The following is a 14,916-nucleotide window of genomic DNA, read 5'->3' on the forward strand; positions in this document are numbered from 1 at the left end:
ACTGAATAGATGATGTCACTTCCATCTTGCATAGTCATAAATAGATTCAAGTGACCAACTTGCTCACAACCATACAGAGAGTGGCAGAGCAGGGATTCAGGTCCAGGTCTTTCTGCCTCTATAGGCCATGTACTTTCTTTCTACCTCATCATCTTTCTGTTTTTAGTATTTTGTTTCCATTTGAATAGAGAAATTCTTTTTATTGTGAAGCTTAAAACAGAAAATAGACAAAAACAAATACTCTGTATATTGCCAAAGAGAAATTGAATAAGAACTGCAGTAAAGTAGTAAAAGGAACTTTACTTTTAAAATGTTCAGGGTTTTCTGAACATTTGCTGCACTTTGGAATCATCTGGGAAGCTAAAAAAATACTGATTCCTGAGTCCTACCTCCAACATTTCCTTTCAGTTCAGTTCAGTTGCTCAGTCATGTCTGCCTCTTTACAACCCCATGAACTGCAGCACGCCAGGCCTCCCTGTCTATCACCAACTGCCAGAGTCCACCCAAACCCATGTCCATTGTGTCGGAGATGCCATCCAGCCATCTCATCCTCTGTCGTCCCCTTCTCCTCTGGCCCTCAGTCTTTCCCAGCATCAGGGCCTTTTCAAATGAGTCAGCTCTCTGCATCAGGTGGCCAAAGGATTGGAGCTTCAGCTTCAACATGAGTCCCTCCAATGAACACCCAGGATTGATCTCCTTTAGGATGGACTGGTTGGATCTCCTTGCAGTCCAAGGGACTCTCAAGAGTCTTCTCCAACACCACAGTTCAAAAGCATCAATTATTCAGTGCTCAGCTTTCTTTATAGTCCAACTCTCACATCCATACATGACCACTGGAAAAACCGTAGCCTTGACTAGACGGACCTTTGTTGGTAAAGTAATGTCTCTGCTTTTGAATATGCTGTCTCGGTTGGTCATAACTTTCCTTCCAAGGAGTAAGCGTCTTTCAATTTCATGGCTGCAGTCACCATCTGCAGTGATTTTGGAGCCCAGAAAAATAAAGTCAACCACTGTTTCCACTGTTTCCCCATCTATTTGCCATGAAGTGATGGGACCGGATGCCATGATCTTCGTTTTCTGAATGCTGAGCTTTAAGCCAACTTCTTCACTCTCCTCTTTCACTTTCATCAAGAGACTTTTTAGTTCTTCAGTTTCTGCCATAAGGGTGGTGTCATCTGCATATCTGAGGTTATCGAGATTTCTCCTGGCAATCTTGATTCCAGCTTGTGCTTCTTCCAGCCCAGCGTTTCTCATGATGTACTCTGCATATAAGTTGAATAAGCAGGATGACAATATACAGCCTTGATGTACTCCTTTTCCTTTTTGGAACCAGTCTGTTGTCCATGTCCAGTTCTAACTGTTGCTTTCAGACCTGCACACAGGTTTCTCAAGAGGCAGGTCAGATTAGCTCACTATTAAATATATGAAATGTTCACCATCCGGCCTTCTGCCAAAGATTGCCCAGTCAAGTCTTGGTTGGATAATGCTCATCCTCTATTAGATTTCTCAAAAATGGTGTACTTAAAACTATTTACTTTTTGGACACATGTATATGTATGGCTGAGTCCCCACACCATTGTTCATTGGCTATACCCCAATACAAAATAAAAAGTTCTTTAAAAAAAAGAGAACTAAGTCAAAAGAAGAAAAAAAAACTGGTTTTATTAACACATGAAGGATTACTTAGCTTGATAAAAAATTCGTGATTTGTACTTTTCTTTACAAAATTGTGGTAAAATACATGTAATACAAAATTCACCATCCTACCCATTTCTAAGTGTGCACTTTGCTAGTATTAGATATATTCTTATTGTTGTGCAACTAATCTCCAGAACTCTCTCATCTTGCAAAACTAAAACTGTGTACCCATTAAGGAATTCCCTATTTCCCCCTCCTCCTAGTGTACTTCTTGTTCCTGTGGGTTTGACTACTCCAGGCACCTCATATAGGTGAAATTTTACAGTATTTGTCTGTTTGCGACTGACCTATTTCATTTCGCATAATATCCAAAAGGTTCATCCATGTTGTAGTGTGTGTCTGAAGTTCCTTTCTAAGACTGAGTAGTATTTGCTTGATTTATATATCACATTGTTTATCCATTCATCCATTGATGGACATTTGGGTTGCTTCCACTTTTGATGGAAGTCTGAGTTACTCTTTTTTTAGTGAATTTTGCTTTAGGGATGAAGTGTTAAGAACTCCTCTCCAGCTTCTCTGCCCAAAAGAATTTTTTATACTTTCCATTTTAAATCTATGATCCATTTTCAGTTAATTTTGTAGAAGGTATGAGACGTTGGTCCAGGATCGTTGATGAGGGGAAACTGTTGGCCATTTGCTCCAGTGCCATTTGTTATAAAAGCCATCCTTCTCAGTTGAATTACTTTTGGACCTTTGTCCAGAGGTCATAGTAAATCTTAAAATCAAAGGGAAAATCCTCTTGTGTTCTTCTTTTTCAAAATTGTTTAGCTATTTTAGATCCTTTGCTTTTCCTTGTAAATTTTAGAATCACCTTGTCTATATCTACAAAAAAACCTTGCTGGGATTTTTAAAGGAATTGAGTTTGAACCTATAGGTCATTTTGGGAAAGGTTTACCATGTTTATGCGAGTTTTCTAGTCCATGATTATGGTATGTCTCTAGGCTAAAATCAGCTAGTTTTCAGCATGCAAGTCCTATTTGTGTATTATAGACTTACACCTAAGTTTTGTTTTTGTCCTTTATCCATTTTGGGGGGGTAGGAATTATTAATGGTACTGTTTTTCATTTTCTACCTGTTTATCACTAGTATGCACAATTGGTGTTGATCTTGTGTTCTGTGATCTTACTAACCTCACTTACTCTGTTTTTTTTGTAGATTCCTTAGGGATTTTTTTTTTCCTGTAATAGTCCTGCCATTTGCAAATAAGAATGGGTTTTTTTTCCTTTATAATCTATGTCTGTCTGTTTCCTTTTCTTGATCTAATGTGCTCACTAGAAACTGTAACATTGTGCTGCAAAGTGTTTTGAGCTTTTTAAAAAATGTTTTGATGAAGCTTTATAGAAGCAATATCAAAAAACAAGCAGCCCTGTCAAAAAATGGGCAGACCTAAATAGACATATCTACAACGAAGACGTACAGATGACCAACAGGCACATGAAAAGATGCTCTCAACATTGCTAATGATTAGAGAAATGCAAATCAAACGCACAATGAGGTATCACTTTACATCGGTCAGAATGTTCATCATCAAAAGTCTACAAATAATAAATGCTGGAGAGGGTATGGAGAAAAGGGAGCCTTTGTGCACTGTTGGTGGGAATGTAAATTGGTGCAGCCACTAAGGAGTTACTTTGCTGCACACCTGAAACTAACACAGTATTGCAAATCAGCAATACCTCAAAAAAGATAGTTCTGATGCTTTCTAGATGCCTTAGTAATTATTAATACAGCATGAAATAACAAACCAATACAGAATCAATTCTGAAAATTAGGTTTCTTGCTTTTGAAATACTGGTTATTCTTGCTAATTCTAAATACCTTTGAAGGCTTTCCTTGTTACTCTTTTTATAAGACCTAGTCTAATGTTGATTTTTAATACAGGAAAAAATACCAATCCTTCCCACCAACCCAAAATTGTTTTTTCTTTGTATACATGTCATTTTATTTTTTTTTAATTCAGGGTTCTGAACAAAGTTTGACCAGTCAAGAACAAGCCTTATCTGCTCAGCATGCTGCAGTTATTAACCTTGCTGGAGTAGGAAGCTTTATGCATTCACAGGCAGCTGGTTGGTATCTTCATAACTAAATAATGTTGAATTTGAATTTATTAAAAGTATCTCTTGGGATCTCACCACTGAAACTTTTTCCTTTTTGCAAGCAAAAACAAGAGAAAATTTCAGTTATATTTAATGTGTGAACTATTTGATTGAGACACTGAGATATTTCTCATTATTTTGATGAAGTGCTTTGACCTAAATATATTAATAGCAGTTGTTTACCTCATGCTAAATTTTGTTAGCAAGATTTTGTACAATTACCCAGCTTAGTAGGATGCTTCCAAGCAGTTGACTTTAGTTTATCATGGTTATCTAGACTGCACTTTTCTAGATTGCAGTTTTTTGTCTCATTCTAGAAGCTTATAGTGTGTGAATTAGGACTTAATAGTCAAGTAGCAAAGCTTAAGGCAATTGTAAAAAAAAAAGAGATATACTAAATGACTGCTCACCATTTCTAGTAATAAATGGTGAACCAAAGATTTATCTTTAGTGAAGATTATTTCGTCAATTTAAGACAGCAGTTCTAAGTTCATATTTAATTAAAATCAGTAAGTCACATGTCTGTGGAAACTGAGATAATGTGTCAAGACTAATGAGTGAACTTGTGAATACTTTGAATTATCACTGGGCTTACTATGAATTCAGTACAATTTCCAGTGTCTGGAAGAGCTACATAAGGATCTAATTTAGAGCTAGTGAATTTCCAAATGGAAATTTATTATTAATAAGCCTTTACCCTTCAAACTGTAAATATCCTAAAATAGCAGTAGTATAATTTTAATGGAAAGAACTTTAGCTCCAGACTTGCCACTAAATTATCTTGTAGTGAGTCCCTCAGACCATTGAGGCCTGCAGTTTCCTCATCTGTACAGAGGTAAACTTAACTCCTGATCCCACTCAGCTCTAAAAGGTTCACCACCTTTGTTGCTAACAGTGCGGTCTGATAGTCATTGTACCGTCTTTTGGCATTTGTCTACCAGTTTTGTCCTTACGGTAGTTTGGGTTTCTCCCACTCCATTTCCTACTTGACTGGTTGTCTTTTAAACATGGCATAGTCAGCATTTTGCTAGAAAGCCTTCTCAGGGAAATGGCACCGAGATGCAGGAAGAGAGAGGGCACAGTGCTCTGGCCACATGCTCTCCCCTCTTCATGTCCAGGAAGTCCTGCAGGCAGTGGTTCCCCTCAACTAACAGGATACTGTACTAAATTTATTCTGAAATGTCTGTGATTTGATACTTGAGATTAATCATACTGATACTTTTCTATTTCATTTTCTGTGTTGTCCTTTTCTAACCCTGGGAGCCTTCAAACCTTCTGACTGGCCTGCTTTCCCCTTCTCCTCTCTGTAGTGTTGTCTCAGCTTGGCTCTGCCGAGAACAGACCTGAGCAAAGCCTTCCTCAGCAGAGACTCCAGCTCTCCTCTGCCTTTCAACAGCAGCAGCAACAGATCCAAGTAATCCAGCAACTTCACTCTGCTTACATTTTTAAAGATACTTTGCTCCAAAAGTACTTCAAAATACCTTACTTCAGTTTTATGTTACTGTCTTTTGAGATTATACAGTAATTGGTAAATAGCAAATTTATTTAAAAATCTGACAACTTTAGCGAGTCAACTTGGAGCACTGCATATATTTTGTACATTTAAGTCATATTCTCTGCCTAATTTAAAATCTTTCATGAAGTGCTGATGGCACATTAACATACATTTTTAGATTACTTTATATTTTGAAATAGTTGTAAGTGCCAATGGTTAACTTCTTTATACTGCAGAAAAAGGCAAGTATACCAGTGTTCCTATTTGTAAATTGTCCTGTTTTAGAAAAGTGTTATTCCATTCTTAGGAAGTCAGAATAGTATACTTGACTATCTTTAATTTGCAGGGTGGTTTTATACTGCTATGAATTATCATACAACACAATGGTAACTGAAGTTGCTGAGTTACTGCAATATAGACTGGCCAGGCAAAGTAACAGAGCTTCTTCTAAAGTTTAAAAAGCCCTGTCTTTAAAGCCCTCAGCAGGCTTCTGTACCACTGGTGCTGTTTGACTGTGCATTGTCTCGATGTGGTATAGTCCCTTTTTGTTATCTTAGTGCTCTCTCCCTTTCAGTTTTGTTGTTCTCATCACTCTCAGGAAAATCATCTTTCCATACCTACCTACGTTTAACCTAACTAGATTTTTTTTCCCCTCTGTTTGCAGCAGTTACGATTCTTGCAGCATCAAATGGCTATGGCAGCAGCAGCAGCACAAACAGCTCAGCTACATCGTCATCGGCATACAGGCAGCCAGTCAAAAAGTAAGATGAAGAGAGGCACGCCAACCACTCCAAAGTTCTGAGTCTTGAATAGTTTTTCTTTCTTTTTAAAAAGTTAAAGAGCATTGAATCAAAAGGATTCGGAGTTTCTACTTCATTTGTTTTTTAAAATTTGTCAGTATTTTACATTACTAGACATACAAACTTTATACAGAAGTTTGATTTTTAAATAAAAACAAATAATTTTTAAATAAAAACAGGGAGATGGTTTAACAAACCATTAGGGTTGGTTTGCCTAAGTCACTGTTTCTTAAAAATGGTTTCACTGTACATAATACAGAAGTGACCTGAGAAATACTAGAAACATCTTTCAAAAGAATGTAGTTTGGTATTTATTTAGTATAAAAGGTTTGTGCACAGTATAACAAATACAGTTTTTACAAATCTGTTTTGAAAATGTGGTTGCTTATTTGGGTTTCATACTCTTAAATACTTCATCCATCAGTTTTTTTACTTCTTTGTGTCTTGTAACTGCTCGGCTCATACAGTCTTGAAGTTTAGCTCCAGTCAGTCCACTTCCACCTGAAAAATTGTGCCAACACTTACTCTTACATGACCTACATCATGTCAAGTTATAAAACAAAATTTGAATAATATAAACCAGTGATATGGTCTCAAGATTTGTAGGTATGTGTTAACAAGACCTCCTGAAGTTTAAGAACCACTGACAGATAAGATGCAAGGCATCTTAAGTAAATAAAACCTCCCACATTCCATTTGGCCCTCCCTAATGTAAAGAAGCTCTGCGTTTTCATCTACATGTTCAGTACTGAGACGGAAGGAAAGTGCGTGCCTGGTTTGTGAAGACAACAGAGCTTGCCTTCCTCGTCCATTACAACTGTTAGGGTTCCCGTTGCCAGATGTTCCTCCTCTTCAGTGGGATCAACTATAAGCAGAGTGCTATTTGAAAAATAAAAAGGCATACATTATCAACCCATGAGACACATTTTATTTTAGAAAAGTAAATTAAACTTACTACCTGCATTTTAGCTTAGGTGGGAGCTAGACAGAACCAGTAGAAACCAGAAAAGCTAATAGCAAACTGCAAATTCTACTTGTAAGAATCTTTGCCCTTCAGTTAAATACACAACCTTTTGATTAACTTACTCATCAAACACAGCAAAGGAAGTTGCAACTGGATGAGTTCTAATATTCAAATAACTTTTCTTCTTTAAATTAACTTCTGCTAAAGCAGTTTCTTCATTTATAGTAACTTCAGGCAACTGTACTACAAAAAGGCAAATATGTAAAGTCAGTTTCTCACTCCAGTTAAACAGGGCATTCTATGCTTGGTTAATTTACTTTTCCCTCTGTTTAAACTTGTCCAGAAGTATTTTTTTGTTTTAAACTTTATTTTGTATTGGGGGATAGGAGGGCATGGCAACCCTCTCCAGTATTCTTGCCTGGAGAATCCCAGAGGAGCCTGGTGGGCTGCACAGAGTCAGATACGACTGAAGAGACTTAGCACTCATGCACACATAGCCAGTTAACAAACAATGTTGGCACAGTTTCAGGTGAAAGGGAAGGGACTCGGCCATACATACACATGTATCCATTCTCCCCCAAGTCCCCCTCCCAGCCAGGCTTCCACATTAATACTAAGCAGAGTTCCATATGCTGTACAGTAGCAGAAGTATTACTTAAAAAAACAACAATTAAATCAAATATGGTGGATATAAACATTGTTTTTCTTTAATTTAGAAACATGTGGATAGGTAAATCTTCACAAAAACCTTTAGAAAATTTTACCAAAACGAACACTAGCACGTTAGTAGGAATACTCCCTTTTATTAAAGTTGCTTACCATTTTTTAAAGCTGCTAACAGAGCAAAGGTACAAGCATCCAAAATGTTTCCATCGTGGTTGAGGCAAATGAGATCACAGTACAAAACCCAAGCAAGCTAAAACAGAGTTGACAAAGAAATTAAAGCTTTCTGATGGGTATAAAGTGGTATTTGTTTCTACTCACAAACCACATCCTTGGTTAAACAATCAACTTTTGAGGCAAAAACTTAAGAAAAAATTCACCTTTATAAAGTAAAAAACTGAGCAAGTTGGGTAAAAGCTGGCTTCTAAAAGTTGGGTAAAAACTGACAAGTAAACATCTCCATTTCCCCTCAAGGGAGCTACAGATGTAGGAGGAATTTCCATTCTTACTGCTAAGTTAGCAGATGAGGGAATTGCTTCTGAAAAGCCCAAATGAGACTCAAAATGTATTTTACCACAGAAACCTTAATACATGAAATTTTTAGGTCTTACACTGCTTAATAAATCAATATAATCCAACATGAAAAGCCTCTAGGTACCTGTCAATGTAGTTCAAAGTTTTCAAACAGACTTGAAATTTATAATGTGGATTCACCTTAAACACATGTTAGCTGATCAGATATTAACTTTCTGCTGGAAAAAAATTTTAAATGACTGCATTATTAGTTGCAAAAAGATTACATCAGCTTAAAAGAAGATGTAATCAAAATTTGCTGGGGTTTTTTTTGGTGAACTACAGTTTATCTAGATAGTTACAGAGTAGGAGTGATTTTTTTTTTTTCAACTCCATCTAGAAACAAGATATCTGTATTTAAGGCTAGTGTGTTTTTTAAATTTCCCCCACCCCAAAAAACACTTCAGAATTAATAAAAACTCACAGCTTCTTTACTCCCTCTTACCTTTCCTGAAGAGATGCATAAGTCTTCTTTCTGAATTATCTGTGAACTTGATTTAAAGACAAAGAGCACAGTAAGCAAATGTTCAAAAACTCTAAAGTGAATGACAGTCAGACTTCATCATGATAATCTTACTTTTCAATGACATCTGCAATGAACTGGCTGGCCACTTGGGCCTCTTCTCCAGGAGGGCCAGACCGAAATCTCCACGAACACAGAGGTGATAGATCCACGTTAGGAACTGAAAGAAACACTGCAGCTGTGAACCAAATTTCACCTCTGGTTTAGTTTTAAAGGCGTTATCCACTACAAAGGCAAGTGGAAAGCATTATATAACACATCAATTACATTCTTTTCCATTTTTCGTGAAAATCTTAGGCTTAGATAAAATTTATATTTTCTGACTTTCTCTGCACAAAAATAATACAGCACTACACAGCACCCCAAGCATTTAAGACTTCCTTCAATTGTAAATTATTCACGAAAGTTTTTAGGTTTCTTTCAAAGTACCCCAATCTGTAACAGTATATAGCCTCACTAATCATACCAGCTGTTCTGCATTTTTAAAATGTTGGTTCCCACTGTAAAGAAAGGATGGTCCAAATTAAGAAAAAGAAAATCAGTGGTATAAAGGAAGTGTTTATGGAAATAGAAGTTTGCAATTACAGCCCTTTACCTAAGAGTCAAAGGTTGATGGTTGATGACACCTGTATAAACTGGTCAAACAAGTTTGACAAAGGTATTTAAAAAATTCTGTACCTTGCTGTTATACTATCTTCTTTTAACATTTCAATATTTAACAGGATTATTTAACTTAATTTACACTATCTTTTAACATACATCAAACTTTTCAGGACTCTCTGAAGCTTCTGAATAATTTCAATTCACCCACTAAGATTTAACTATAATATTATTTATTAAAAAGTACAAAACCGTTTAACTTACCAACATATCCTTTATCAGGGGCATCTGTTGGTGGTGCTCCAAATTCCTAGAAGCATACAAACGTTTCCTATGAAAGAAGCTACTAGAGAATTGTGAAGGCAGCAATCAGTCAAGGAAGCCTCTACCAAAGACCATCTTAGCTAGTTAGCAACATCATGAGCATCCACTGTGCCTGGGAAGGTGGGTCAGGGGCTCTGGAGACATCAGCACCACTCGCACTAGCTCTGCAAGGCAAGAAGGCAGTATGGCAAAGCTGACTAGTGCACCTCAGCAAAATGACCGGAGGTTCTTAAAAGTTCTGCCCCACCTCTCTTCTTACTCAGTAGCCAAGAATCTGAATTTAAACCCCAACCTCAGATGAGACAATATTAAGCCCCTAAACTGGCAAGTCTTATGAAATGTCACCCCACCTTTATTGAGGAAGAATCTCAACTTAGACTAACTCAGAGCTCAGTGTAGTCAAAGCAGAGACTTTGGAGTCAGCTTATACTCAAGTATTTGGAGAGAAAAATTTCCAGTGACTCTTCAGAGGATTCAGTGCAGTTAGTTGCTCAGTCGCGTCTGACTCTGCGACCCCACGAACTGCAGCATGCCAGGCCTCCCTGTCCATCACCAACTCCCAGAGTTTACCCAAACTGATGTCCATCAAGTCGGTGATGCCATCCAGCCATCTCATCCCCTGTTGTCCCCTTCTCTTCCTCCTGCCCCTAATCCCTCCCAGCATCAGGGTCTTTTCCAATAAGTCAACTCTTCGCTTGAGGTGGCCAAAGTATTGTGAGTTTCAGCTTCAGCATCAGTCCTTCGAATGAATACCCAGAACTAATCTCCTTTAGGATGGACTGGGTGGATCTCCTTGCAGTCCAAGGGACTCTCAAGAGTCTTCTCCAACACCACAGTTCAAAAGCATCAATTCTTCAGCGCTCAGCTTTCTTCACAGTCCAACTCACATCCATACGTGACCACTGGAAAAACCATAGCTTTGACTAGACGGACCTTTGTTGGCAAAGTAATCTCTCTGCTTTTTTAATATGCTATTTAGGTTTGTCATAACTTTCCTTCCAAGGAGTAAGTGTCTTTTAATTTCATGGCTGCAGTCACCATCTGCAGTGATTTTGGAGCCCCCCAAAATAAAGTCTGACACTGTTTCCACTGTTTCCCCATCTATTTCCCATGAAGTGATGGGGCCAGATGCCACGATCTTTGTTTTCTGAATGTTGAGCTTTAAGCCAACTTTTTCACTCTCCTCTTTCACTTTCATCAAGAGGCTTTTTAGTTCCTCTCCACTTTCTGCCATAAGGGTGGTGTCATCTGCATATCTGAGGTTATTGATATTTCTCCTGGCAATCTTGATTCCAGCTTGTGCTTCTTCCAGCCCAGTGTTTCTCATGATTAAACTGGGCAATTCTGAAAGTACCCAACATAAGGTGCTAGAAACAGCAAGTACTCAGTAAATGGTAGCTATTACTCCCTCAAACTTTTGAGCAATTTTCTACACATTTGCAGAGATTAAATGTCATCACTGGATAAAAATATGTCACCAAAAATATCTTAAAATTTCTCAAATTACAGCCAAATTCTTTAAAAATTAAAGGCAGTGAGGATTTTTTAAAAAATTGTTTCAGCAGATTTGCAAATGTTCACAAATTAAGTCATTAAACTTGGGTTGTATTATCTAAAAGGTTAAAACTTGGGAAATGAAAACAAATACTAAAACACCTTACTGCCCAATCAACAGTAGAATTATAGATGTATATTATAATCTAATAAGTATATGAAGCTAACTTAGTAACTCAAATCTTGGTAATAAGTATATTAAACCTACCGCTTTAATTCCACAAATTACTGTAGTATTTCCCAGCTTCACTAAAGAAGAACCATCTGCGGTACCAATCGAACCTGAAAAGTATTTTTAAAAAATGAAAAAGTTTTCTTCTTTTATGTATGATTTTTATCTCTAAATATCTAAGATGTCCGTGAAAATTTACTCCTTGCTTGAGTCTTTGTAAAATTACAGTTGACCCTTAAACAACATGGGCTATAACTACCGGTCCACTTATACAAAGATTATTTTCAATACATACTTCCACAGTACTACGTGATCCACAGTTGGTTGAATCTAAGGATGCTGAACCTTGGATACGGAGTGCCAATCTATAACGGTAAGATTATACTTGGATTTTCAACTCTGTGAAGGTCAGTGCTCCTAACCCCCTCACTGTTCAAGGGTCAACTGAATTGTTTTAGGAATTATTCATTTTCTTGATTTTGAGTGAATCGTTTGTCATTTAATCACAGGGCTGTTATAAAAATTAAAATCTCTTGACAAAAATCACTGTAATCCCTTAGACCTGGTAGAATTTGTCTGAAACACCGTTTAAATGACTCAGAGGCTAAAACCTGGGAATGTCATATGGGTAAAATTGGAAAATTCCATGTTTGCAACAGAAGATTTAATAATGTAAGATATAGAGAAGGAAACCAAACCTTACAACTTTTGAAGGGGGAAAACACTTCAGAGTTACTTTAAAATTTAATATGAACATAAAAACTGAAAGGATGTGCTTAGCTGCTCAGTCGTATGTGACTCTTTTGTGACCCCATGAACTGCAGCCTGCCAGGTTCCTCTGTCTATGGGATTTTCCAGGCAAGAATACTGGAGTGGGTTGCTATTTCCTTCCCCTGGGGATCTTCCCCACCCAAGGATCAAACCTGTCTCCTGCATTGCAGGTAGATTCTTTATGCACTGAGACATTTGGGAAGCCCACTAGTGAGAGGAGAGTGAGTGAAAAAAAACTCTACAAATAAAAAGTTGCTATTAAGAAAAAAAAATCTATTTTCAGAACTGAAGCAACTTCAGCATTCTTTTAGAACTCAAAGTACTCTCACCTACGTTGACAGTTGTGGTTCTGAATTCACCAAGTTCTCTTCCATCAGGACGGCAATTCTCTTTCTAAGCAAATATATGAAAGTAGATTACATCTACATGTATATCTTACACAGACCAGGGAAAAAACACTGAACCTCATTAATTCAAATAAATTAATCTGTATTACTTTAAAATTGTCTTTTAAAAACCGAAGTATACTTGGAACATTAGGTGAATAACATGATTAATACTTGTATTTATGAAAAAAGCATATGATACCATTATCAAAAGGCATCACATAATCACCTTTACTTACCAGAAATCTCCTGTAATACTCCAGAGGTTCCACAGTTCTGAAAGACATGAGAAAAATGAGATAAATTATAAATCAATATAAATCCAGAAACACAACAATCTTAATAGTGGGGTGATGGAGCAGAAATTCCAAAATTTGTAATTAAGTTTCTGTTATGAATTCTAGTTTATGTTGCCACATGTTGCTAATTATAAAAAGTAGCTACTTTTGCAATAACAATCACACTCGAAGACTGATTTCAATTCTGCTTTAAGGATCGAGACCAAAATCCTAGGCCTCTTTAAAAAGAGAATGAATCCAGGTGTGCATCACTCATACTTTGAAGCAGGAATACTTCGTTAGTAGGAAAAAAAAATTACGCATTTATTTTCACTACCCCGACTTAAACTTAGCATATTCTTCGATTACGAGTATAGGCAATAAACCACTATAATATTAGCTGTACCTGCGACTTTAACAACCACAGAGGAAATGTTTTCGTTTTTACTTTATAGTTGCCTCAAGTCGGTAAAGCGTCTGCCCGCAATGAGGGAGACCCAGGTTTGATTCCTGGGTCGGGAAGATCCCCTGGAGAAGGAAATGGCAATCCACTCCAGCGCTCTTGCCTGGAAAATCCCATGGATGGAGAAGCCTGATAGGCTACAGTCCATGGGACCCGCAAAGAGTCGGACACGACTGAGCGACTTGACTTTATGGTAAGTGTAAGACGTATCGTTACTTCGAATTTCAGGAGTTATTTAGACTTCCCACTAGGCCTTATCTAAGAAAGTTAATTTCAAAACATATTTCACTGTGTCAAAAACCCGGAGTTTATACAAATACATGGTCGTTTCAATATAACTGGTTTCCTTTGAATCCTATTTATTTCATCCATTTAAAACTGGACTCAGAACGAAAAGCTATAGCCTTCCCCAGAGAGCAGCACCGAAAACGCTTAAGGAAAACCTTTCTAACGAGGCAGAATGCTTTTACACATAAACTACTGGGCAGGGAAAGCAGGGCGCCCTGAGGTTTTGAAGCAACGCTTTTTACAAGATTACAAGTGTCTCTCCTGGGCAGCAAAGTCCACTACACACCAAGCCTAGCACTCGCGGCGGGTACCGGCTCAACACAGTACTTCCTATCACTGGGGAGAAGATGCGCCCTTTCCCTTCACTACGACCACCTTCAGTTCTCCCGCCCAACGTCTGCTTCTGCGGTGGAAACAAATGGGAACCAGGTGGGGTGGCCTCCCGATGAGAAAATCCCAAGGGTAGAGTAGCCGCCGACCGCCAGGCTACAAACTCGCGGCCGCCAGCCTACCGCACTCACTTGAACCCAGCCGCCATCTTCCGCCCGCGGATCTGCGCCTGCGCCCGCGCCCGCGCCTGCGTATCACCTCCCCTCCGGCCCGCGCTGCTGTTTCGCTTCAGCACTTTCAACACTGATTCTGCTACCTGATATGTACAAGGCAGGGTTGTATGGACCAGAGTAGAGGTAGAAGAGGTGAGGATGGTTTCCCGCCTGGCTTCGCTTCGACCACCCCTAGCCAGTCGCCCCTTTAGGTTTTCTTGACCTTGACGGTTTTGGCGAATCAGCTTTTATGAAAGTTATGAGTGTTGGTTTAGAAACAGTTTGATAGTTCAAGCGTGCGTGCTTAGTCTCTTCTGTAGAATCAGACTTTTCGCGACCCGATGGACTATAACCCACCAGCCTCTTCTGTCCTTGGAATTCTCCAGGCAAGAATACTAAACTGCGAAGATCTTCCCAAACCCGGAGTGGAACCCATGTCTCCTGCGTCTTCTGCATTGAAGGCGGATTCTTTATCGCTGAACCACCAGGGAAGCCCACCATTCAAAAGTTTCAGAGAAAACCGACGTTATAGCAAAGAATTAAGTGTTGAGCGTGGAGCATTATTCCAATGTTTCCGCGTTCTTTCCCCCTCCTCCTTAGGCTGAGCCCTAGGCTTGCCTTCTTCCAGGTAAAAGCCTCCTGCTAGAGCACCGAAAATTTAAAAATTCTGTGCGCTGGTTATCCACATCAGGTTACATTACGCAGCTGCCAAGAGTGGGCTCCAAA

General features: G+C 38.4%; 2 protein-coding genes across 12 annotated transcripts in view; one reads left to right on the forward strand and one right to left on the reverse strand.

The window, feature by feature from the left end:
• The window catches only part of SUPT20H (SPT20 homolog, SAGA complex component), a 35,803-nt gene extending 29,531 nt beyond the window's left edge, over nt 1–6,272 (forward strand). For 7 of the 11 annotated variants that reach the window (XM_068984642.1, XM_068984641.1, XM_068984649.1 and 4 more), the window contains 3 exons: nt 3,659–3,764; nt 5,105–5,208; nt 5,954–6,272. In XM_068984642.1, the coding sequence (XP_068840743.1) occupies nt 3,659–3,764; nt 5,105–5,208; nt 5,954–6,091 (348 nt within the window). In that variant the 3' untranslated portion in view covers nt 6,092–6,272. The remainder of the gene's footprint in view (nt 1–3,658; nt 3,765–5,104; nt 5,209–5,953) is intronic. The other 4 variants (XM_068984647.1, XM_068984652.1, XM_068984648.1 and 1 more) reach the window with 1 other exon arrangement.
• Nucleotides 6,273–6,406: 134 nt separating this feature from the next.
• EXOSC8 (exosome component 8) lies at nt 6,407–14,187 on the reverse strand. The gene is made up of 11 exons (XM_068984654.1): nt 14,170–14,187; nt 12,859–12,895; nt 12,563–12,626; nt 11,499–11,572; nt 9,677–9,722; nt 8,867–8,972; nt 8,735–8,780; nt 7,873–7,969; nt 7,176–7,296; nt 6,862–6,968; nt 6,407–6,590 (listed from the first exon to the last, which is right to left on the reverse strand). Exons 1-11 carry the CDS (start codon nt 14,184–14,186, stop codon nt 6,475–6,477), a joined length of 831 nt encoding a protein of 276 aa, XP_068840755.1. The 5' UTR covers nt 14,187; the 3' UTR covers nt 6,407–6,474.
• Between the last annotated feature and the right edge of the window lie 729 nt (nt 14,188–14,916).

This window comes from Capricornis sumatraensis, chromosome 12, assembly GCF_032405125.1.
Source record: "Capricornis sumatraensis isolate serow.1 chromosome 12, serow.2, whole genome shotgun sequence".
NCBI classification, from domain to species: Eukaryota; Metazoa; Chordata; class Mammalia; order Artiodactyla; family Bovidae; genus Capricornis; species Capricornis sumatraensis.